We start from the raw sequence: 26,357 nt of genomic DNA, 5'->3' as shown, positions 1-26,357 counted from the left end.
TCTACATCCCAACCTCCAGTCTCTGCACCTGACAGCTTGGTATCTCTCGGGCTGACTTCTCATGATACGCTTTTGTCTCAGCCTGTTCGTTTAATTCTAGATGCCTCCAGGAAACCGGCCACTCTGCAATGTTACCATCAGAAGTGGACACGGTTTTCTTCCTGGTGTCTTCTCCATCATCATGATCCCACTTCCCTTGCAGTGGAGACCTTGTTGGATTATCTTCTTTCTTTGTCTGACTCTGGTCTCAAGTCTTCTTCAGTCAGAGTCCACCTAAGTGCTATTGCGGCGTTTCATGAGCCAGTCCATGGAAAACTCCTCTCAGCTCATCCCTTGGTGTCCAGGTTCATGCGGGGTCTTTTTAATGTGAAACCACCCCTTAAAGCCCCTCCTGTTATCTGGGATCTCAATGTGGTTCTCTCCGCCTTAATGAAGCCTCCATTTGAACCTTTGGCTACCGCTTCTTTAAAATTTCTTACTTGGAAGGTACTTTTCCTTATTGCTCTCACCTCTGCTAGGAGGGTCAGTGAGCTACATGCACTAGTTGCGGATCCACCTTTTACAGTCTTCCATCATGACAAGGTGGTTCTGCATACACATCCAAAGTTTCTCCCTAAGGTTGTCTCTGAATTCCATCTCAACCAATCCATTGTTCTGCCTGTCTTCTTTCCGAAACCTCACTCGCATTCTGGAGAACAGGCTCTTCATACTTTGGACTGTAAGCGGGCTTTAGCTTACTATTTAGACCGTACTAAGCCCCACAGATCATCTCCCCAACTCTTTCTGTCCTGTGATCCGAATAAATTGGGACATCCTGTTTCTAAACATACGTTGTCTAATTGGCTGGCAGCGTGCATTTCATTCTGTTATGCTCAGACCGGACTGACACTGGAAGGTTCTGTCACGGCCCATAGGGTCCGAGCTATGGCAGCATCTGTAGCTTTCCTCCGTTCCACTCCTATTGAGGAAATCTGCAAAGCTGCCACTTGGTCCTCAGTTCATACTTTTACATCTCATTATTGTCTGGATGCATTCTCCAGACGAGATGGACACTTTGGTCAATCTGTTTTGCAAAATTTGTTTTCCTAATTGCCAACCTTCCCTCCATCCCTCTTTTTGTTAGCTTGGAGGTCACCCATCAGTCAAGAATATGCTGCCTGCTTGTCCTGGGATAAAGCACAGTTACTTACCGTAACAGGTGTTATCCAGGGACAGCAGGCAGATATTCTTGCGTCCCACCCACCTCCCCGGGTTGGCTTCTTAGCTGGCTTATCATAACTGGGGACCGCGCGCCTGTGTCGGGCGGGAAGGCACTCGCGCATGCGCGGTGCGGCCTCTAGAACTTTCCAAGTTCTTAGAGTGCAATCACTCTAAAAGTGTCCGTACCGGGGCTCCGTCGGTGCCGTCACCCATCAGTCAAGAATATCTGCCTGCTGTCCCTGGATAACACCTGTTACGGTAAGTAACTGTGCTTTATAACTTCAGCATCTTGCTCCAGACATTAAACCAAAATATTTTCTCTCTCTGTTTCAGTGATAACAAAAAAATATGTACTATGTGTGTTGTCTATACTGTGCTGTGTCACAACTCTCTGAAGCATTTCTATCATTCAGCTTCATCTTTTCATATATACCTATTAGTAGAAAGGGATGACTAATACATATGGGTTATGGGACCCCCTTATTTCCTGCATAATACAATTATCACAATCAATACTTGAGTTTGTATTTAGGAGGACTTTGAGGGGTGTGGGTTTAGGGGGGGCGGTAGGAGGGATTGGGCATCCCTCCTGCCACGGACAGTCTTGGTGGGGATTTCCTGCCGCAGCTGCTGATCGCAGCAGAGAGATTCCCTTGCAGCGATCAGCTGATGGCGATGTTATTCTCTAACTGGCGCCTGTGTCATGGGCGCCAGTTAGAGAATCGGGGGGGTTAGGCATCTGTCCATTAGGTTAGATAAGATTCTGTATAGGACGCTAGTGTGCGATTCTCAGCTGCCTCTTAGCAATTGTCATAGAAAACCGAGTTTTCTGCTTATATGTTCTTATGCAACTTTAATTCATTTTGCTTAAGTTTCTTTGCATAAGCATAGAATAGGAAAGCAACCATTTTCACCGAGTACAAAATATTTATTTTACAGACTGTGGCTCTTGATGGAACTTTGTTTTTGAAATCTGGAGTAATTTCAGGAGGGTCAAGTGACTTACGTTTCAAAGCCAGGGCCTGGGATGAAAAAGAGATCAATGAATTGAAGGGAAAAAAAGAGAAACTGATGAATGAACTAAGGGTAAGTGAACTAAATGGGTAATAAGTAGGACTGCAGGAAGATTAGTTGATCAATTTACATTCATCAATCTCAATCGCTCATTGCAAACCACTTTATTGTTTGTTTTCCCTTCTGCTCATGGTTGTTCATATAAGAGATTTTTACAAAGATTAATGTCTTTCCAAGCAGCTAGTTGGGATACAGAGTTTCACAGACTATCTCTTCATCTCATTTGCTTTTTAGAAAATTGTTAAAATCAAGTTTATTTGCATAATTCCTGAAGAACTGACTTATTAATCATTGAGATTGTTCCGTCTTCTTAGTTTGTTAAACCCCGTAGAACTGCAAGGTTTTGCAATATACAAATGTGATTTTATGTTATGTTATTAATTGCGTTGTGCGGTAGTAATTAATCGCATTGTGGTAGCGATTAATTATGATTAATATGTAACATTTTAAAGGAAAATACCACAAACACAAAATTCCTGAAATCAAGCATAAACCACCTGTTTGTATTTTCAAACATTAACAATATTAAACTTTAACTGTACCATTTTATGACTGAATATTATTTCTGCTTCCTTAGCAACAGCAGCAGATGAATCCAGAGACCAATGGGATAGCACACATCTACCAGCAGGTGGAGATAGAGAAACTGATTAACAGATGGTCCTGTTGGCTGGCACACCTCCAGCATCTTCAGTATGCTCTATCTCCCAGCAGGTGATAATGCGACCATCACCTGTGACTGGAAAATTATTTTCTCCTGTTGAGGTTTCTCTTCAGTGAGATGGCAATTTTATTTCTCCTGTTGAGGTTTCTCTTCAGTGAGATAGGGGTGTCCGGCTGATGGTTCCGGCTTTAGGGATTACACCTGGGCCCCCCCAGGTTCCTTCCTCATCCTCCCTCCAATGATAGAGGGTCTGACTGGGTCTCAGTTTTTCTTCTTTCCCTTCACTGTAAAAAAAAAAAAAAAAGAGAGGACACAGTGACATTAAACAATTCTGCCCTCATAGTGCTGAGCAATCGGCATCTCCCAGCACTATCAACAAAGTTGTGAGTATATGTTTTATTTAAACTTCTTTTATCCCAGGACAAGCAGGCAGGTATTCTCACTAGTGGGTGACGTGATCTAACGGAGCCCCAATGCGGACATCTCACAAGCAGACTTGCTTGAAGGAAAACTCGAAGTTTCGAGTCGCCCACACTGAGCATGCGCGAGTGCCTTCCTGCCCAACGCAGGGCGCGTCTCCTCAGTTCTTACTTTTCCGTGGAGCCGAGAAGTCTGTCTTCGACTCCTCTGCGCGAAGTTTTCTTCACTTGTGCCTTCTAAGTCTGGGTTTTGGGTTTATTTTCTCATAATCGCTGCTTTTCGTCGTGTTTTGTTGTTTAAAAAAAAAACCAACATTTCTTCCATCCGTTCGGCTGGGCAGGCCACGTGGCTGCAGCCCCGCGGCTTCGATCTTGCGGCGGAGCTTTTCCGGCCTATGTCCCGGTCTGCTACCGGTTTTAAAATGTGTTCTAAGTGCCAGCGTGCGATTTCACTGACGGACTCTCATCGACGCTGTCTTCGGTGTCTCGAGCCTCAACACCTCCTGAAATCGTGCCGACCTTGCTCAACACTTACTGCCCGTGCTTTCAAGCGTCGTTGCATCTTGTGGGACCAGCTATACAGCATGGAGTCTTCGATGGAGCATTCGGCATCGAAGGGTGCTTCGCCTTCGGCCTCTCCCGAGGCTCCCCAGGCTTCCACATCTTCTGCTCCGAGCTTCATCAAACCTGCTTCGTTTGTACCGGCTCCGTCTTCGACGCAGACTGCGGTGCCTTCCTCTGTCTCCTCAGGTCAGATAGTGCAGCACTACCATTCCCTCGGTAGTGCTCAAAGTGCCCAAGGCTTCTAAGTCCAAGCACTCTCACACTGCCTCGAGGGAGCCCGGAGCCCGTGCAGGTGGTCCCGTTGGAGACGCGGATCCATCCTCGCTGGCTTCGTTCCAGACCTTACTTGAGAAGCAATTCATTCAGCTCTTTACCACAATGGGGCCGAAGCTTCTCTCTCAAATACAGCCTGGGCACGCGGAGGTCTCCCGCGAGGTCGAGCCGCCTCCTGTGCCTCAGCCGTACGCACACTCTCTACAGGAAGCAGAGTCTCTGTGAGCACCGCAGCGTTCATGGAGTTTATTTTGCTGCTGACTTAGGTCACTATCCCGCGGCTTCCCTGTTTTCGGGGTTTTACTCGTCAGGAGTGTTTCAACAGCTTTTGCCACTGTTGCGGTGATATACCTTGTGTGTGTGTTTCTCCACTCTCTCTGCTTGAAAAGACTTAACTACTTTAATTGCGACTGTACTATTATGCCTCATGGTGCTTAAGAAAGAGATTCTGCCCTGTGCTCAGCTTTCCAATCTCAGTTTTTTGCCGTTATGGGTCGGCAGAAGGCAAATTGCTGCACAGTGATGTCAGCAGCATGACAGTACCCTGTGTTTCTTATGGGTATCTTGTCTCTCGGTGTCCCTGAAGGCTGAGTCTATGTAGGTTTAGAGGTTTTCTTATTCTTTGTGCCTCTGTGCAGTGCTGTGTCTGTCTGGTAGCACTATAGAATTGATACCTGAACTGTCTTTTCTATTTCTAGTGTGCCAGGGACTGTAAGTTTCAAAGTTTCTCGCACAGATTTCTCAGGTCACCATCTTCTCGGCACCTGCTAGACAGTCCCTCAAACTGGCAGGAAGAGCTGTGTGGCTCCTTCTAACCAGGGACAAGTTATCTATTCTCCCAAACCCACAGAGTAGCAAATGCTATGTGGCTGTTGGAATCATCCCTGAAGCTCTCTTTAGGAATGTGAGCTTTGTCTGATAACAATTAGGGTGCAGATTGGTTCCCATGGGGCAGTCAATGCAGCTTCTATATTCCGTCTAGTACGTCTTCACTTTAAAGGCAGTAAGTTTTTGGCTAACATTACATGGAGTTAATACTGTTTTCAGAATTCCAACAAACTCCATCTTACATCGCAAAGCTGGATTTTTTCTAGGAAAGTTCCTTTCTTCTTCCAGAATTTACAGCTCTTGTCCAGCCGTTCCCCGACTCTGCTTTTCATTCTGAAGGGGTCTTCACTTCCTCTGGTAACTCTTTATGCTTTCTTGTCAGGTCAGGGGGCTTTGGGCATTTTTCAGGATGCTTGCAACTTTGAATCTTCCTCCCATTTCAGATTCTTTCTTGGAGTGACCATGTATTGAGCTTCCAAAGGTTATGTTCGTGCGAGACCCCTTTTAAGTGTTACTGGTACTCGGGGCAGTAGTTTTAGTTCTTCTGGAACTAAAGGAAGTTACTTCATAGTGCCTAAGACGGGGGCTGGATCTCATTCTGGTAAATTAGTTTCTCAGAGTTAGACATTTCTGGAGAAAAACTGAGAACATAAGAACATAAGAAGTTGCCCCCGCTGAGTCAGACCAGAGGTCCATCTTGCTCAGCGGTCCGCTCCCGCGACGGCCCATCAGGCCTAGTGCCTGAACAGTGATCCCTGATTAATTTTATAACTTACCTCTAATCCCATCCCTATAATCTACCTCTACTCTTATCTGTACCCCTCAATCCCTTTGTCTTCCAAGTACCTATTCAAAGCTTCTTTGAACCCCTGTAGCGTGCTCCTGTTTATCACATCCTCCGGTAGCGCGTTCCATGTATCCACCACCCTTTGTGTGAAAAAGAACTTCCTAGCGTTTGTTCTAAACTTCTCCCCTTTCAATTTCTCTGAGTGCCCCCTTGTACTTGTTGATCCCCTTAATTTGAAAAATCTGTCCCTGTCTATTTTTTCTATGCCCTTCATGATCTTGAAGGTTTCGATCATGTCTCCTCTAAGTCTCCGCTTTTCCAGGGAGAAAAGCCCTAGCCTTTTCAGTCTGTCAGTATATGAGAGGTCCTCCATACCCTTTATTAGCTTAGTTGCTCTTCTTTGAACTCTCTCAAGTACCTCCATGTCCTTCTTGAGGTACGGCGACCAGAATTGAACACAGTACTCCAGGTGCGGGCGCACCATAGCACGATACAGTGGCAGGATGACTTCCTTCTTTCTGGTCGTGATACCCTTCTTAATGATACCCAACATTTTGTTTGCTTTCCTTGAGGCTGTTGCACACTGCGCCGACGCCTTCAATGTTGTATCTACCATCACTCCCAGGTCTCTTTCAAGGTCGCTCACCCCTAGCGCTGATCCCCCCCCAGTTTGTAAGTGAACATCGGGTTCTTTTTCCCTATATGTACGACTTTGCACTTCCCTATGTTGAAACTCATTTGCCATTTTTTGGCCCATTCTTCCAGTGTTGTCAGATCTTTTTGGAGATCTTCGCAGTCCTCCATGTTATTTACCTTGCGATATAGTTTGGTGTCATCCGCAAATTTAATAACCTCACATTTTGTTCCTGCCTCCAGGTCGTTAATGAATATGTTGAAAAGTAGCGGTCCCAGCACCGACCCCTGTGGAACTCTGCTCGTGACCCATTGCCATTCTGAGTAATGGCCCTTTACTCCAACCCTCTGTTTCCTGTCCGCCAACCGAATTTGCACTATCTTCGCTTAGCTCTCATCGAGCAGTGCTATCAGGTTTGGCAGATGCCATTTGGCCTAGCTACGGCTCCATGAACATTTTTGAAAATGAGGGCAGTAGTGGTATTATGGCGCAAACAGGAGATTCAGGTACTTTCTTTCTTAGATGACGGCTTGATTCGGATGTCTTCCAGCCAGGTCAATTTGTCAGACACAAATGGTGATTTCTTATATTTGAACTTCTTTTCTTCAATTATTTGGATTTGAATCTTCAAATTTCCAAAGGGGATGTTGTTCACATAGGAAAGAAATGTATTTCTTCCCAGAGACTGGGAAGACAGGTTACAGTCTTGGGCTTGCCTTCTTCAGTCACCAAGAACAAGAGTATAGGATTCTGTACAGGTTCTAGGATCTGTGGTGGTGACTCCACTGGGAACTTCGGCTTGCTTTCACATAAGAATGCTACAGCAGTCGCTTTTGTTCCAGTGGTTCCCGGTATCTCAAGACTCCAATTGTAGTATCTAATAGGCTCCTCAAGCATTGCTCAGTATAATTTGGTGGCTCAGCAAGATTAATCTTTTCAAAGGCATGCCTCGGTCTTTGCTGGACTGACTCAGTCACCAAACATCCCAGGCTGTCGGGTTGGGGGGGCTCAGTGCCTTCAATCCTCAGCGCAAGGAGTCTGGTATTAAGGAGACTCGGTACTCGTTCATTCTTCTGGACTGAAGCATGGTCAGGCTACTGTTTCAGGAGTTTCAGACCATTCTTCCGGAATAACGATAAAGGTCTTTTAGGATAGTGTTATGACAGTGGTATTTCTCTACAGCCAGGAAAGTACATTATCTACTCAGTTGGCGAGTAAAGTAATGGTTCTACTTCAATGGGTGTTATCTCATCTTCCTCTTCTGTCAGCGCATCATTTTACAGAACAGGAAAAGGGTTTAGATAGACTTTCTCACCACAAAATCTGAGCATGGACTGTCTATTGTATGTTAAAATGTACAGCGCTGTGTACGCCTTTCAGCGCTTTAGAAATAATAAGTAGTAGTAGTAGCAAAATCTTCTACATCCTGGAAATTGGGAACTATTTGCTCAGGCGTTCAGCTCTTTGTATAAAGGTGAGATCTCCTAGAACTAGACCTCATGGCCTCGTCTCGAAATTCATAGCTTCCTAGCTTCTTCAGCAGACACAGGGAGTGGCAGTCAGAGAGGGTAGCAGCGTTGCATTTTCTTGCCTCTGGTTTCTCCTTTTAAGTGTTTTCCCCTGGCTGGTGATTGGATGGATTTGCCATCTCAAGCTCGCTTTCAGTGCACAGTAATTAGAGAATCTCCAGATTAGCTGTGCCATCTTTGCTATGCAGATCTGATGAGTCTTTCGACAGCCGAACTGTTGAGATTCCTGGTATCTCCGGATTTACTCGCCTAGGGTCCGAACAACATGGATATTCGTCCTATTTTGGTATTATGACTTAGCTTTTGAAAAGTCATGGCTGATGTGTAAGGTTTATGTGAAGCAGGTTATGTCTTCTCTTCTCCAAGCGATACAGACGTCTTCACCTGTGGCTTATGCTTCCATTTGGAGGCTTTTCCTTTCTTGGGTATTTCTCAACATTGACACCCTTCCAGAGTTCTATGATTTATATTCTTTCTTTTTTGGCACAAGTGGATTGCCAAGGGTTTAGCATTCAATTCCCTTCAGCTTCAAGTGGCAATCTTAGCTTGTTACAAGGGCTAGGTATCTCGCTCTTCGCTTACTTCTCAGCTTCATGTAGTTCAGTTCCTAAAAGGAGTACAGTATATTCATACACCTCTTAAGAAGCCCTGTCTGAAGTACAGTCTTAAGGTACTTCTTCGCAGTTTACAGAAGGCTTCATTCCAACCTTGTTTTTTGAGACTCTAAAAGGCTGTGACGTTGAACACAGTGTTTCTTGTGGCCATGGCTTCAGCTCGGCGGTTTTCTGAGTTGCAGGCCTTGTATGGTGGGGATTCTTATTTCTGATTTACAAATTCTGGAGTGTCAGTTCGGACAGTACCACAATTTCTTTCTAAGGTGGTGTCATCCTTTCTTTTATGCCACTCTCACTTTTCATTCCTTCTTCCTGGGAGGAAGCTTTTCATCACTGCATTTTTTTAAAGTGCGTAGCATTCTCCGTAATCTGTAGGTTTCTAATGACTTTTAGTCATTTAGATCACCTCTTTTTCAAGAGATGCGACAAACATATGGCAGCTTACTTGGCGGAAGAACTTCATGACCATTCAGCCAGAGCAACGGCGGCTACTTGGACATAGTCCACAGATTTTTTCCTTGGAGGAGTTTTGTCATGTGGCTACTTGGTCTTCCAAGAATACTTTATCTCAGCATTACCGGTTGGATGTGGGGGCGCATGTGGAGGCAGTTTTAGTGCTTCGGTTGTTGCGGAGGTGGCATTTGCTTCCCACCCAGATTGAGGATTGCTTTGCTATATCCCATTGGTCTCTGGATTCATCTGCTGCTGTTGCTAAGGAAGGAAAATTATGTTCTTACCTGTTAATTTTCTTTCCTTTAGACGCAGCAGATGAATCTAGAGCCCCACCCTTTCTGGATATTGACTGTCAGTTTTTTCTTTTGCAACTTTCGAAGTCTGTTATTCTTGATAGTTGTATTCTGTATTATTACCTTTTGAAATTTGTTATGGGAAAGAAGTTTTTTACATGCTAAGCATATTGATGGTTACGGATGCTTGGGCAAGGAGCAATACTGAAGATGCAGGAGGTGTGCCAGCCAATAGAACCACCTGTTAATCAGTTTCTCTATCTCTACCTTCTGGTAGATGTGTGCTATCCCATTGGTCTCTGGATTCATCTGCTGCGTCTAAAGGAAAGAAAATTAACAGGTAAGAACATAATTTTTCCTTCTTCATGTGCCATGGCTTCAATCAATCATATAGTGTGCACTAAATTTATAAATCAATCTTTCAAAGGGTATATAACTCAAACCATTGATCCTCAAAATAGTTGTAAATTTTTCAACTACTTTGTCCACAACCCTTTTATAAAGTTTTATCCACTTTTTCGGGATCCTCAGTGGCACCACTTAGAGCTCGATAAATCTCATTGCTCTAAGTTTTACGTGTCAGATCGTCATTGGATCCAGATTTTCTCCAACTTAGTTATATCTTTACTTTTTGCTGTGCTTATGTTTATGCTTGCTATATTTTAAACCTTTAAGCATAAGAACATAAGAATTGCCATCTCCGGATCAGACCCTGGGTCCATCAAGTCCGGTGATCCACATACACGGAGGCCCCGCCAGGTGTACCCTGGCATAGTTTTAGTCCCCATATCACTGTATGCTTCTCAAGGGAGATGTGCATCTAATTTACCCTTACCCGTATCACTCTATGCCACTCTTAAGGAGATGTGCATCTAGTTTACCCTTAAATTCTAGAACGGTGGATTCTGCAATTACTTCCTCTGGGAAAGCATTCCAGGTGTCCACCACTCGCTGCGTGAAACAGAACTTCCTGATATTTATCCTGGACCTGTTCCCCCTCAGCTTCAGTCTATGTCCTCTTGTCCGTGTTACATTGGACATTGTAAATAATTGCTTTCCCTGCTCCATTTTGTCGAATCTTTTCAGTATTTTGAAAGTCTCGATCAGATCCCCTCGCAGTCTCCTCTTCTCAAGGGAGAACAACCCCAGTCTCCTAAGTCGTTCCTTGTTTAGCATAAATTGTGTGGTCTCTGACTAGGGATTTTCGATGCCGACATGTTTCGCTTTCTCAAGGCTTAACCCCTAACTGTTTTACCACCAATAACTTTTTTTTTTCCCCTGACATGTAAAGCTTAGAGCAATGAGATTTATCGAGCTCTATGTGGTGCCGCTGAGGATCCCGATAAAGTGGATAAAACTTTATAAAAGGGTTGTAGACAAAGTAGTTGAAAAATTTACAGCTATTTTGAGGATCAGTGGTTTGAGTTATATACCCTTTGTAAGATTGATTTATAAATTTAGTGCACACTATATGAAGAACCAGAGTTTATAGGATATTCCAAGGAGCAGTTTCAAAATGTAATATCAAGACCTGTCCTTCTGGATGATATAGAGGAATCTCCAACCCAGGCATTGTGGGTGGAACTTGAATATTATTTCTGACAAATGTAAGTGCAAATGTCTCAGACATTCAAAACAATTCCTCTATGACAAACTGTCATAGGCAGTTGCTTAAAGAAACTAATCTGATAAATATTAACATTGTCTGTTGCAAGAGAGCACTCTCTCTTCCTCTTTCTACCATCTCTCCCACCACCACTTGCTGGTCCAGCATCTGTCCCCTCATCTCACCCACCACCTCTCTCACTTGCACCCTGAATTTCTTCCCTACTCCCCATTATCTGGCATCTCTCTTTCTCTGTGGTCAATCATCTCTTCCTTCTCACCCCCTTTCTGGCTTGGGGTTCCTTCCCACCCCATTTCCCCTTTTCTTATGGGTCTAGCATCCATATCCCCTCCTCTACCCTTCCTACTTACAGTCAAGGATCCATGTGCCCCCCCCTCCACACACACACATACATACAGTCCAGGATCCGTGTCTCCTCCTTTCCTCCCCCCTCGTAGATGAGGACCGAGCTCGTGAGGATGGGATGGGGACAAATTTTTTCTCTGTGTCATTCTCTAGTCCATATACCCCCTCTCATGTCTGGCATTGTCCTTTTCTGTCCATGTACTGTATTCTCATGCAGTGTCTCCCTTTGTGTCCCTGTCACTATTCTCTCCAGGCCCATTATTTCCCCCTCTGTTCTGATACTTCCCTATCTCTCCTTCTCTCTGCAGGGTTTTCAGTATTTAATTTCCTCTTTCTTTGCCCGCTTAGTATGGCATCTTTTTCCCTTTCCCTTCTCTTCCCTATAGGATATGATGTACTAGAAATTTTGTTCTTTTATATTTTCTTTTCTGTCTTAAATGGAGTTCTTTTCATTTGATTAAGTTGTATTGTAAACTGCTATGATCCTTTTTTGGCTTTATGGGCAGTATAGAAAGATTTTAATAAACAAACACCTCTCTACCTTCCCTCCAGCAGCCCCCCTTCCACAAGTGCAGCAACTCTCCCCCTTCCCTTCAGCTCCTCCAACTGCAGGTCCTATAGCTCTCTACCTTCCCTTCAGGTCCAGCCCTCCCCTACATAAGTCAAGCTAATTTTTTTCTCTTACCTTCAAATCCAGCTCCCTCCTATGCCCTTCCCTCCAGCCCCAGCTCCCCCTCCTGAGCCCTTTTTTTTCTGCTCCAGCCCTTCCGCCTGTTCTCTTTCCTCCAGCCCCAGTTTGTGCCCTTTTCTTCTGTACCAGCCCTTCATCTGTTCCCTTTCCTTCTGCCCCAGCATCTTCTTTGCCAAGGGTCCAGCAGGTTCAGCCTCTGTCGCTTGCGGGTCCAGCAGGTCCAACCAGCTTCCCTCCCTCTCTGCTGCTGGCATATATCTTGAAGACGAGTGAGCCGATCAATGGTGGTTGAGGTCGTGGCCTTCCCTCTGCCGGGCATCTCCTTCTGACCAAACTTCCTCTTTTCGCAAAGACAGGAAGATGTTCATAAGAAGGAGCCCGGCAGAGAAAAGGAGGGAGGTATGGAGCCGTGAGCTCGAGAGTAGTGTATGTGGAGTTTCCCTGCGGAAGCAAAGCTTTTACCGCAGTAAAAGATTTTGTTCCGACGCTGGCAGTAAATATATCAGTTTTACCCGTAGGTTGACTATAGGAAATGGGCACCGTGTCATTCTCTAATCTCAATAGTGAAGTTTTAGCAGCTTTTGTTCTGCTTGCGTTTATTTTCTTTATTTTTCTGTTTTTTGTCCCTTAAGCAAGGCTTTTAATGCTGCAGAGGTTCTCAGTTTCTTCACGACATCTCTGACTGGAAGAACCCCACAGGCACGTGCTTTGCATGATTCCTGTGTGTCTAGCCTGCATTAACAGTCCGGAGGCTCAGGAACCATTCCCATGGGAGCAAGTTCACTCTAGGTTTCTTCTGCAGTCGGCTTGAGTGCAGGCTTCCATGGCAGTTTTGTACCAGAATTGGGGCCAACTGCATTTCTCCTCCTATAATGTTTTGAAGGCTCTAGTGGGGGGTCTGAAGGTCTAGTCCACTGTTCTTCAACCGCCGGTCCGTGGACCGGTGTCGGTCCGCAGGAAATTTCTGCCGGTCTGTGCAGGGCCGGCAAGATTAAGGTGACCGTTTTCAGACCTCCTGCCCATTGTCCCCACACACAACTTTGGGACAGCATCCCGAAGCTGTGCTCGGGAACAACGGGACAGGCGATCATTTCCTGTCCCTACCTGTCGCGCAAAAAAAAAAAGCCTCCCTCCTTCCTTTCCCCTGCTCTTACCGCCCTGCTGCTGCTGCTAAAGCTGACAGGAAGTCTTCTTTCCGACGTCAATTCTGACGTCGGAGAAGACGTTCTGGGTTAGCAGCAGGGCGGTTTGCCAAACAGGAGTACTATAACCGTTTAACCAACTCTTAGTGCCAACCCTCACCGTCTCTTTGCCACGCTCAACTCTCTACTCAAAGTGCCCCCGCCTCCTATCCGCCTCCTATCCCTCTTTGCTCTCCCCCCAGATGATGGCAGAGTTCTTCCATGACAAGATTCACAAGATCCACCTTGAATTCTCATCAATGGCACCTTCCCTACCCCTTCTGACTGTCCACTCTGCTGACCTACCTTCGACAACTCTTACGACCCTTTCTTCCTTTTCTAAAGTTACGGAAGAGGAATCTGCTCACCTTCTCTCCTCCTCCAAACCCACCACCTGTTCCTCTAATCCGATTCCTACCTGCCTACTCGGATCTATCGCTGCCGCTGTAATACCTACCATCTGTCACATCCTCAACCTTTCGCTCTCCACTGCTACGGTTCCAGATGTCTTCAAACATTCTGTAGTTACACCCCTACTTAAAAAGCCCTCGTTAGACCCTACGTACCCCCTCCCCTTCCTATCCAAATTATTCGAACACGCAGTTCACCGCCATTGCCTGGACTTCCTTTCCTCTCATAATATTCTTGACCCGCTTCAATCGGGTTTTCGCCCTCTTCACTCTACTGAAACTGCCCTTGCTAAAGTCTCCGATGACCTGCTCTTGGCCAAATTCAATGGACTATACTCATTCTTCTCGATCTGTTTACTGCCTTCGACACTGTTGATCACCGCTTCCCCCTCGACGTGTTGTTCTCGCTGGGATTCCGGGGTTGTGCTCTCTCCAGGTTTTCTTCCTATCTCTCGTCGTACCTTCTGCATATGTTATGGTGGATCCTCCTCCGCTGCCATCCCGCTGTCTATCGGCGTACCCCCAGGCTCTGTCCTGGGCCCTCTCCTCTTTTCCATATATACTTGCTCTCTTGGTACACTGATCTACTTTCATGGTTTTCAATACCACCTCTATAATGATGACTCCCAGATCTACCGCTCCATGCCGGATATCTCTACGGGAGTTCAGGCCCGAATTTCAGCCTGCCTGTCCAACATTGCTGCTTGGATGTCTCGCCACCATAAACCAAACTCCTTATCTTTCCGCCTAAACTCGCCTCCCCCTTCCCGCTATTCTCTATTTCCATGAATAACGCTATCTTCCTCCCTGTCTCGTCAGCTCGCAACCTTAGATGATTTTTGACTCCTCTCTCTCTTTCTCTGCTCAGATCCAACAGACGGCCAAATCCTGTCGCTTCCTCCTCTATATTACCAAAATCAATCCTCTTCTCTCTGAACACACGACCAAAACCCTTGTCCATGTTCTCGTCACCTCGCGCTTAGACTACTGCAACGTGCTTCTCTCGGGCCTCCCGTGTGCCCACCTCTCGCCTCTTCGATCCGTTCAAAATGCTGCTGCGCAACTCATATTCCATGAGAGCCACTATTCTCATATTACCCCTCTCCTCAAGTCACTTCATTGGCTCCCAATCCATCTCCGAATACAGTTTAAACTCCTCTTGCTGACTTACATGTGCATTCGCTCTGAAGCCCCTGTATATCTCTTCATTTATCTCCCCCTAAGCTCCCCCTGTGATCTCTGTTTGTTGGGCAAGCTCCTCTTATCTGTACCCTTCTCTTCCACTGTCATCTCCAGACTCCGTCCTTCTTTCTTGCAGTGCTGTATGCTTGGAATAGGCTGCCTGAATCAATATGTCATGTTCCCTCTCTAGAAGCATTCAAATCCAAGCTAAAATCCACTTTTTAAAATCTGTTTTCAACTCCTAACTCCCACTCACTGCTGTCAGATAGCTATACCCACTATCATTTCCTCTACCATAATCTCCCCAACCCCGAAATGTCCAGTCTAAATTAGATTGTAAGCTCTTCTGAGCAGGGACCATCTATTGTATGTTGAAATGGATGGCGCTGCATATATCTTTCAGCGCTGTAGAAATAATAAATAGTAGTGGATGTCTTGTTTACTTCTATTGTCCCTTACAGTCAAGGAGGAGAAGAATTACAGTAATGTAAAATTTACAAATTGAGTAACTTTCAAATTGCTGATGCAGGTTGCACATAAGTTTCATTTCATCTCATTATGTATTGCAAAATGTTTTAATGCTGTTTTTGTTGAGCAGAACAGACTGGTAGTGTTTTGGGGAGAATCCCTGTGTCCCTATCTCTTTTTTATACCCACTCTAGGGTTGACTTACTGCTTTGATACAGTCTGAGGAAATCTAGCACAGCTCAGAGTGAGAGGAGGAGGAGAAGCTGAAGAATATGTAAATTAGTCTTTCTATAGACTTTGCGATAGGCGAGGGTAAACACCCATTGGTCAAGATTGATATTCATTTGTACAAGAAATAAGATTAGCAAAGGTAAGAACCTAATCTTCTAATACATATATTATCCTTGGACAAGCAGGTAGCATGTTCTCACTTATGGGTGATGTCATCCATGGAGCCTGGTATGGACAGTGCTAAAGTGTACTGTCACGTTAAGCTTTAAAAAGCTTTAAGACTGCCTGCACTGCGCATGCATAAGTGCCTTCCCACTGGATGCCTGCTCGCAAGGTCATCAGTTTTTCATTTTCTGCAGAGTGAAGAAGACATCTGGACTTCATCCAGTCAATTTTGCCTTCCTGCTTTATTTCTTTACTTATTTCTTATCTTCTTATTACATTACATTACTTTAGTGACTTCTATTCCACCAATAGAAGTTGCAGTTCTAGGTAGATTACAAAAGAGGAGAACTGGACATTTCCATGAGAATTACAGGATAGGGTACTAATTATATGATTGAGTCTTAGCTGGGAAATTTACAAGATTGGGAATAGTTAAGGTGAGGTATTAGTTTGTCTTGATAAATTTTCTGAATAGCAAGGTTTTAATTTCAGAATGTTTTGTAAATCAGTCGTTGGTATCAGTATGTTGGAGAGGTGATCTGGTTTCACTGCTTGCGTTGCTAGTACATCTTGCGCTGTGAGCCTTTGATTGGGGGATGAGTGAATGGGGTCTGAGTCCTCCTTGGCTTTGGCAGCGGCGCAATGGAACCCGCCCACTAGGTAACAAGTACCAATTCAAGTTAGCCTCCTTTTTTATTCGCCGCCGTGAAGCGGCGGTGCAACAGAACCCGCCCACTAGGAATCAAGTGCCGGTATATCCAGTATATATTGGGCACTCTTGCGGTACACATTCACAAAATTATTATCAGCACTTGGCTATTCATTGTAACCACCTACTTACGCTAACTGAATGACTTATTCTTCTACATTGTATTTGTCTGCATTGTCTTATTTTATTTTGTACCTTTTATTTTAAGATTCAAGTTAACTGCCCACAAGTGCCGGTTTATGCAGTATATATTGGGCACTCTTGCAGCAGAGCAAACAACAAAAAGAGGCACTGGAGATGTCAGATCCAGCTTATGGTCACAATGTCTTATTAACAGTTTATACCATACACCAATAATGAATCCTAAAAATGCTAAAACAAACAAAGTTCTGAGTAGGATCCAAGTTTCGGGGAATCCGTCACTTTCCTCAGGGGACAATAGTAAACTTATAACGTACTTCAAACAGTGCGTGTAAACGTGTTGACGTCTCTACTTCACAAAAGAAGCATCAAAATCACCAAATGTGTGCGCTTAAGGAGCAGGTAATACTCCTTAGTGTGCTCCTTCATGCGCACACGTTAAAATTTTGATTTTCGATTCAGAAATGCTTACTACCTGCCTTTTCCATATGTATCTCTCTATTAAGTTTTACAATGAACATCATGGCTCACACTAATTTGACCCTCAAGTATGCCAGATACTGGTAATCTGGGGCCAATGTCAGAGATACACACATAAACCGATATACACTCGAACCCTGCAATACATCAGTCCCACAACCAACCACGAGGGGGTGGGGGTGGTGGTCACTGACTCCTCTCAGGTTAACCCCCTCAAATTTGGCTTAATAAATTCTAGAATCTAGATCAACAAGAACAAAACACCATACTTACAAGACACAATTCTTCATCATAACCTTGATATTTTTTGCATTACGGAAGCATGGCTGACTGAAGAAGAAGAAGCCTACCTGTCATACACCTGTCTCCCAGGTTTTTCATATCTCTACAATAATCGTTCTGGGGAAAATAAGGAGGTGGATTAGCAATTATTCACTGAACATCCATGATAATGGACATTGAACACTCATCGGGCAACTCCCCACTTGAGTTTATTCAATTCAAACTAGTTAATGACCCCTCTAGGTTGCCTATTCTTATATGTACCACCGCCTATCTGTCGAGATAAGACTACTCTTATTCAATCACTTATCTTTGAATTTTGCACAACCACTACTAAATCAATAATATTAGGTGACTTTAATGTTCACTTTGAGGATTCTAGGAACTTATTCACGGCAGATCTATTAACTCTATTTCAGACTTGCGTTTACATCCTTTGATAACTTCCTCCACGCTTAAAGCAGGACACAGTTTGATTATGATTCTAATTCCCCCCTCTCACAGTTCAGCTTTGTCAATAAATTCAAGCAATGCTGTTCCTTGGTCTGACCATTCATTCCTTAATCATTTTCACTTACCTTATGGATCAAACCATATGTAATAAAACATCAAAGGTAGTTACATATTGAGATTTTAACAAACTAAATGCCACCGACATTTTGGCAACATTCAGTCTAAAATGAGAGAAAGTCAGACCAGTCAATAGATGAAAAAGTTTCAGCTTGGTATATATCAATTATTGCGCTACTAGATACAATTTTGGCCAAAAATGTTAGAAATCCCTGGTTTACTGCAGAACTCGCATTACTCAAAAAACAGTTACGATGCTTATAGACAAAATGGCGGAAAGATAAATCTTTAACAAATCTAAATAAGGTAAATACAAAGAACATGCACAGTATTACAAACTTAGACTCAACAATACAAAAACAAAATACAACTCGAATCGTATTTCCAAAACTAAAACACCTTGGCATAATTGTCAGATTACTTTTACTGGGCAAAGACAAAAATGAAACTACAAATACCACACCCTCTGCGTAAGAACTTGCTAATTACTTTATTGATAAAATTCAAAATATTAGATTAACACTCCCTCATCAAACACAAAAAATGTCTTCATTTGGATAGAAAGATGACCCAAATTTACCATTTTCAAACTACTCATGTTTCTCTATATCTTCATTGGCTGATATTCAACGAGCATTAATTTCTATGAATCTTAAAGGCTCTCAGTAGGATACAATCCCTCCATTCTTTTTTTTTTCCAAATATTTTTATTTTCTAATTTTTCATAAAGTGTACATAATAATTAATTACAATTTGTAAATACATATTATCACTTTTATATCTAATATTATATATCTGAATTTGATTTTTCCCCCTCACCCTCCCCCCTCCCTTTCATTACTTTAATATAATATTTTAATTTTCAAATTTTTATAAAAAGTATACAACATATTAGAATACTATTGATAAATATTCAATAACTTTTTAATATCTAATACAATATAATCTAAACAATTTTTATCCCATTCCCTCCCCCCACCCTTTTATTACCATTTTTTTCATACGTTACATTTTGTATAATATATTATAACATACTATGTATAAATTAATTTTTCTTACCCCCCCTTTATGTGTGTCATAAAAAAAAATCCTTAAAAAAAAAAAAAAAAAAAGAAAAGAAGAAGAAAACATCATATTATTTATTCATTACAGTATTTTGTCAATGGCCCCCATATTTTTATAAATTTAATATATGTCCCCTTTTGTACTGCTATTGTTCTTTCCATTTTAAAAATATGACATATTGTATTCCACCAAAATGTGTAATTTAGGTTGTTGTAATTTTTCCAATTGTTAGTTATATGTTGAATGGCAACCCCTGTCATAATTAATAAAAGCTTATTATTTTCTGGTGAAATTTGACTTTTTTTTCTCATCATTGTTCCAAATAAAATTGTATCATATGATATCGCAATATGATTTTCCATTAATTTATTAATTTGTGGCCAAATTGAATTCCAAAAAATTTTTATATAAGGACAATGATATAATAAATGATCTAATGTCCCTGGTTCTAGATTACAATGCCAGCATCTATTAGACTTAGAACTGTCTAATTTTTGCAAACGGGTAGGGGTCCAAAAAGCTCTATGTAATAAAAAGAACCATGTTTGTCTCATAGACGCTGACACTGTACATCCCATTCTCCAAGACCAAATTAGTGGCCATTGAGATGCATTAATTTGATGTCCAATCTCAATGCTCCAAATGTCTCTTAGACCATTTTTTGGTTTTTTATTTAAATATCCAGATATTAATTTATACCACAATGCGGCTTGATGTCCTAGGAAGTCTGCTTTAAAGCATAAGAATTTTAAACTATATTGATTGTTTAATGATTTCCATTCAGGGAACCCAACCTGAATGGCCTGCTTCAATTGCAACCATTTAAAACTTTGTGTTTTATTGAGACCAAATCTATGTTGCAATTGTGAAAAATCCAGCAGTTTACCTTCTGATATAATATCATCTAGAGTTCTAATGCCTGCATTAATCCAGTTCTTCCAAAGGATTTGAGCTCCGCCTATTTTGATCTTGGAGTTTATCCATATGGATTGATTAGTTGATTTGTATATTGGGATGGGTGTTAATTTATCAATAAATCTCAATGTTTTCCAAGTATCCATTATTATTTTATTTTCTTTGTATCTTTTAGGTATATTAATACTTGGTAGATGAACTAAATTTAGGGGAAACATAAGGCGCCATTCCAAATATAACCAATCTGGTGCATTATCTATAAGTTCTGGGAGGATCCAATACATACCCTGACGTAGAATATAGGCTTGATGGTACCTATAAAAATTTGGAAAATTTACCCCTCCCTCCTTAATTGATTTTTGCAAAGTTACTAAAGCTATTCTAGGTGTTTTACCAAGCCAAAGAAATTTTGTTAAAATGCTATTAAGCTTTTTATAAAATGACCCCTGAAAATAAATAGGTATCATACTCATTTGGTAGCAAACTACAGGTAACATCATCATTTTAATAGTTTGAACTCTTCCCCACCAAGAAATATGTAATGGGTTCCATTGCTCACATAACTCCGTAACTTTTTTTAATACATACTTTTCATTTTCTTTTACAGTATCTTCAATTGTTTTTTTAACTTGAATGCCTAGATATTTAAATCCTTCTTCTTTCCATATGAATGGAAAAGTATCAAATAATCCTTTTACACAATGAACATTCAAAGGTATAATTTCAGATTTATTCCAATTAATTTTATAACCTGAAAATTTGCCAAACTTATCAATTAATTCCAATAAAGAAGATAAGGTAGAATCTGGATTTCTCAAATAAAGCAAAATATCATCAGCATAAGCTGAAATTTTATATTCCATATCTGAATATGGAATACCTTGTATCTCCCTCGTTTGCTGTATTGCTAATAATAAGGGTTCTAATACAACATTAAATAACAAAGGAGATAAAGGACAGCCTTGTCTAACTCCCCTCTGCAATTGAAAACCATCAGATATCATATTATTAATATTTAATCTTGCAATCGGGAAGCTATACAATGTTTTTACCATTTGTATAAATCCAGAACCTATACCAAACCATTCTAAAGCCTGATACATAAAATTCCATTCTACCCTATCAAATGCTTTCTCAGCATCTAATGAAACTGTAAAAGCCGGTTCATCCATTTTTTTTGACAAGTTTAGCATGTGAAATAATAGTCTAGAGTTATTGGAGGAATGTCTTTTAGCAACGAAACCCGTTTGATGCATATCTATAATATGTGGGAGAGCTTTGGCTAATCTCAAAGCCAAAATTTTCGCTAAGAGTTTATTATCAACATTTATCAAAGATATAGGCCTGTAGTTCGAAACCAAAGTAGGATCTTTATTTGGCTTAGGCAAAACAATTATTATTGATTCAGCCATAGTACCTTTTATATTACCTTTTATAAGTTGTGTCTGATATAATTTTAATAAATGTGGGGAGAGGATATTTTGAAATGTTTTATAAAATTCTACTGTGTAACCATCACCACCTGGAGCGGATCCAACTCTAAGAGATCTCAATGCTGTTTCTAATTCTTTTAATGATATAGGTTCTTCTAAACTTCGTTTTATATGATCAGGAATTTTAGGTCCATTAATTAAATCTAAAAATTTTTTTTTATCTTTTTGTTTCTCCAAATAAGGTTCGGAAGAATATAGATCCTTATAAAAATTTAAAAATTGTTTTAATATTATATTTGTTTGATTTGTTATTATACCATTATCATCTTTTATTCCATTAATATTAGTTCTCCTTTTTTTTGCCTTAAGATAATTTGCCAATAATTTTCCCGCCTTATTGGAATTTCCATAATACACTGTTTGCTTAGAAAACAAATCTTTTCTTATCATTTTTGAAGTTAATTCATTATATTTACCTTTTACTTTCAATAGAGCTTGCAAAACTTCATATTCCCATTTACTTATCAATTTAGCTTCTAATATTTTTATTTCTTTTTCTAATTCTATATATTGTTTTTTAATTTGTTTCCTAATAAAAGCTGAATATGATATAATATTACCCCTCATAGTTGCTTTAAATGCATCCCATATATTCTCTATAGATGTATCTTCCACTAAATTTATTTGAAAAAATTCATTAATTTGTGTTTTAAAATTTTCCAAAAATTTGTCATCCACAAGCAATGCATTATCAAATCTCCAAAGAGGTCTTTTATTTTCTAATTGATCTAATTGTAATTCTATCCATATTCCCGCATGATCCGAAATGATAATAGGATCAATGGAGGCTTTAATCACCTGTTGCACTTTATTTGTTGAAACAAAAATATAATCTATTCTTGAAAATGATTTATGAACCTGTGAACAAAATTAATATTCCTGATCACCAAAATGAAGAATACGCCATATATCTTTCAAGTCACAATCCCTCCATTCATTCTAAAACTGTTCTTTTCGATCTTCGGTTCTCACATGCACGATCTAGTTAAAATCAGTTTGTCATCAGGTTCTGTATCCAAGGCCTGGAAAAAATCAACAATTTATCTATTCATCAAAGATTCTAAGATAAGCGCTTCCGAAAAATCCAATTATCGTCCAATTGCCTACATTCCATTCTTGGCCAAACTCACGGGAAAAAATAGTCTTTAACCAGGTTTCTGAATTTGTGGAAAAAACAAATGTACTACTTCCCAATCAAATGGGTTTTAGACCAGTGATTCCCAACCCTGTCCGGGGGACCCCCAGCCATTCGGGTTTTCAAGATATCCCTAATGAATATGCATGAGATTTACATTTTGTCACTTCTATTATATGCAAATCTCTCTCATGCATATTCATTAGGGATATCTTGAAAACCCGACTGGTGGGGGGTTCCCCAGGACAACGTTGGGAACCAGTGTTTTAGACCAGTGTAGAGAGCTGCACAGGGACGACGGCAATCTCGCAGGTTCCCCCTCGGATCGCAGGGATCACATGGGGACCCCCCTCGTGGTCTCGGGGATCCCATGGGGTTGGATGCAACTCGAGCCGCAAGGCTCGTTTTCTTTTCCTACCTGCCCTGCAGCAGGACACATAGCCGACCGGAAGTCTTCCCCGATGTCAGCGCTGACGTCGGAGGGAGAGCTTTGCGTCAGTTACGTGCAGCATGTAGGGCAACGAGCCCTGCACGCTGAACATGACTGACGCAAAGCCTTCCATCCGACATCAGCTCTGACCACGGGGGAAGACTTCCGGTCGGCTACGTGTACTGCTGCAGGGCAGGTAGGAAAAGAAGACGAGCCTCATGGCTCAAGCTACCTCTCAGAGCTCCATTTGGATGATAAAGAGATAGTTGCTGATAAGGTAATTTGCTGGAAGATGAGGGATGGACATGAACGTGGGAGGCAAATGCAGGACACAGAAGGGTCGAACGTGAGAGGCAAACACGGGACACAAAAGAGGGGAGGGAGTGCGTTTTTGGACACAAGGCATGAACTTGGGAGAGAGGATGGAGGAAGGGAGGGAAAGAGATACTGAGGTGGGAGAGAGAATGGAAAGGGAGAATTGGGTGTGTGTGTGTCAGTGAGAGGGAAAGAGAGATGGTCATGTTCACGGGGAATGGAAGAAAGGAAAATTTTTGGTCATAGGGAGGGAGTGAGGTACAGAGGATAGGGAAGAGAAAGATGAGAGGGAGAAATGTTGTGGTGGAAAGGGAACAGTGGGACAGAATGAAATGGATGCAAGTGGGAGGGATGTTGGACATAGTGGTGAAGGGAATGGAGGGAGAGATGTGGCATGGTACTGGAGAGGGATGATAGAAGGAGAAATGTTGGGCATGGGGCTAGTGGGCAGGGAGAAAAGATACTGCACATGGTCTGGGGGATGAGAGAGGGATAAATGGGCAGGAACAGAAAAATTTACAGAAGGATGGGAAAGCAGAAAAAAGAAACTGGGACCAACTTTATACAAAAATAAGTCTCTAGACCACAAAGGTAAAAAACGGAATTTATTGACTAAAATATGTTAGCTTTTGGAAATGTATAAAGCAGATGTCTTTGTATTGGGTTCAAAAGAAAAGGAAATGCATTTCTGGTATTATTTCTACAGTATTTCTACAGAAGTACTTGCTGACCAATGCTGTGACTGCTGGGGATCCCCAAGCACCACCAGCAGAGCACCTCCTCTAGAGATGGCCAGAACTCCCTTCCACCAAGCACAGCAGTTTCTGGCAGCATCCATGAGCCACTGAGGTGCCAGCATTTGTGACTCAGGGACGCTATTGCTGCCTGCCAAGCTTGGCAAAAGGGACCTCCGGCCAACTGCAAAGGAAGTCCTCAGCTGACAGCTTGGGGGTTCTCATCAGCTGAGTATTTATATTTTATATTTACATTAGAGCAGGGATCTCAGTCCCTCCTTGAGGGCCTCAATCCAGTCGGGTTTTCAGGATTTCCCCAATGAATATGCATTGAAAGCAGTGCATGGACATAGATCTCATGCATATTCATTGAGGAAATCCTGAAAACCAGACTGGATTGCGGAGGGACTTTGAGACCCCTGCATTAGAAGCTCTGGTAAAAACCCGTTTACAAATTATGTATTCTTCCTTTTTTTTTTTTTTACTTCCTTTATTTATTAGATTATTCATTACAATATCTTTGTAACAAACATGCATGAATGAACACAAAAAATACAAATGTAAATTCCCTAACGGGAATTAACATAATATAAGGAAACTATTTCAACCATATCCTAGTCCACATTAAAGCTGATCGCCAGTACAAATAAAACATCAAAGCAAATCTTTCTATCTACTATCTAGGAACAGGCAAATGGCTATTATATATATTATACATCATCCTCCTAAAATAAACTGAATATTAGGAATTAAACTTTCAACAAAGGTTTCTCTTTGATAAAATCTTCTACCTGGGCTGGATCAAAAAACACATATTTATCATTTCCATATGATATCAGGCATTTACATGGAAATTTTAAGAAGAAAGTAGCTCCGACTGCCAAAACCTTTGGCTTTAGCTGAAGGAACTGTTTCCTCTTAACCTGGGTTTGTCTAGAGACATCTGGAAAAATTATCACCCGTTGACCACAAAACATCTCTTGCTTTTTCAGGAAATATAATTTCAAGATATCTTGTTTCTCAAGCTCTGTCTTGAAGGTCACGAGAAGAGTTGCTCGTTTCTCAATTATGTCTTTAGATGACTCCAAAAACTGTGATACATTCAAACTCTCAGGTGATACTATTCTATCCATTCCACCTTCCTCTACCTTTTCTTTGGAATCTCTTGAAATGTAATATAAATTATCGACCTCAAAGGTCTCCACTTTATTATAATGTAATATCTCCCTCAAATACATTTTCAAGAGTTCCATTGAAGAAAGGTAATGTGTGGTAGGAAAATTTAACAAACGAAGGTTCTTAACTCTAATAGCATTTTCCATTTTTTCTAATTTAGCATGTAACATCATACTATCCTTTATATTAGAAACAGCACTAGCTTGTAAATTACCTACTGCCTGATCTAACTTTTCAACCTTTACAGCTGTTTCTCCAATTTTATTATTTTGTTCTTTAATTTTCACAGTTACATCAGATGAAAATTGACATAAGTTCAAAACGGTTTTTTGTAAAGATGACTCTATTCTGTTAATACTAAGCCAAACATCATTTAGAGTGATCACTTTATCCCTGGGGAGAGCATCCGAGCTTTGCCCAGTAATCATCTGCACTGGGGTTAGTTCTTTAGTTTGCCCCAGGGACTGTCCTGAAACCTCCAGACCAGATAATGACAATGATTGAGGGGAAGAAGAAATTATTCCTTCCTTAAAAGGGGAAGGAGATTCTTCTAACCGTAAGGAATATGATGGTTGAGGAGGTGGTGTTGGTTCCCCAGAAGATAAGGAGACAGCTTGAATATTAAAAGTTACCTGTTCCTCAACAGGAGGCAAGATAGGAACCACAAGATGGCGATCCATCGGGCCTGTTGTTGCAGCAGATGGTATTGCTTTAGCTTTCCTCTTACCCATGCTGTAGAATCGGTAATCCTGCTCCCTGCTCCTCTTAGGCTCCGAAGCCACGCCCCTTCAGCTCGCGACCCGGGGCTCGCAACCGCGGGCCGCGTACCGCGGCTGTTCGAAGGTTTAAGGCTCCTTCTTCAAGGACCCTCTCAGCTGGCTGGGTCGGGCAGCAGCTGGACTGCCTGTCCCGATGTTTCCAAGTGCAACAAGCACTAGCGACAGGCTCCCTCTCTGCTCTCCGTGGTTAAGGCTCCTTCTCCAAGGACCCTCTCAGCTGGCTGGGTCGGGCAGCAGCGGGACTGCCTGTCCCGATGTTTCCAAGTGCAACAAGCACTAGCGACAGGCTCCCTCTCTGCTCTCCGTGGTTAAGGCTCCTTCTCCAAGGACCCTCTCAGCTGGCTGGGTCGGGCAGCAGCGGGACTGCCTGTCACGATGTTTCCAAGTGCAACAAGCACTAGCGACAGGCTCCCTCTCTGCTCTCCGTGGTTAAGGCTCCTTCTCCAAGGACCCTCTCAGCTGGCTGGGTCGGGCAGCAGCGGGACTGCCTGTCCCGATGTT

General features: G+C 42.0%; 1 protein-coding gene across 3 annotated transcripts in view; it reads left to right on the top strand.

Moving 5' to 3' along the window:
- The window catches only part of SMC1B (structural maintenance of chromosomes 1B), an 896,774-nt gene that overhangs the window by 402,598 nt on the left and 467,819 nt on the right, over nucleotides 1-26,357 (top strand). For all 3 annotated transcript variants that reach the window (XM_033952101.1, XM_033952100.1, XM_033952102.1), the window contains exon 12: nucleotides 2,140-2,286. In XM_033952101.1, coding sequence (XP_033807992.1) covers nucleotides 2,140-2,286 — 147 coding nt within the window. The remainder of the gene's footprint in view (nucleotides 1-2,139; nucleotides 2,287-26,357) is intronic.

This window comes from Geotrypetes seraphini, chromosome 7 (assembly GCF_902459505.1).
Source record: "Geotrypetes seraphini chromosome 7, aGeoSer1.1, whole genome shotgun sequence".
Taxonomy (NCBI): Eukaryota; Metazoa; Chordata; class Amphibia; order Gymnophiona; family Dermophiidae; genus Geotrypetes; species Geotrypetes seraphini.
Note: the sequence above shows the minus strand (reverse complement) of the source record. Positions and strands in the feature narration are given on the sequence as shown.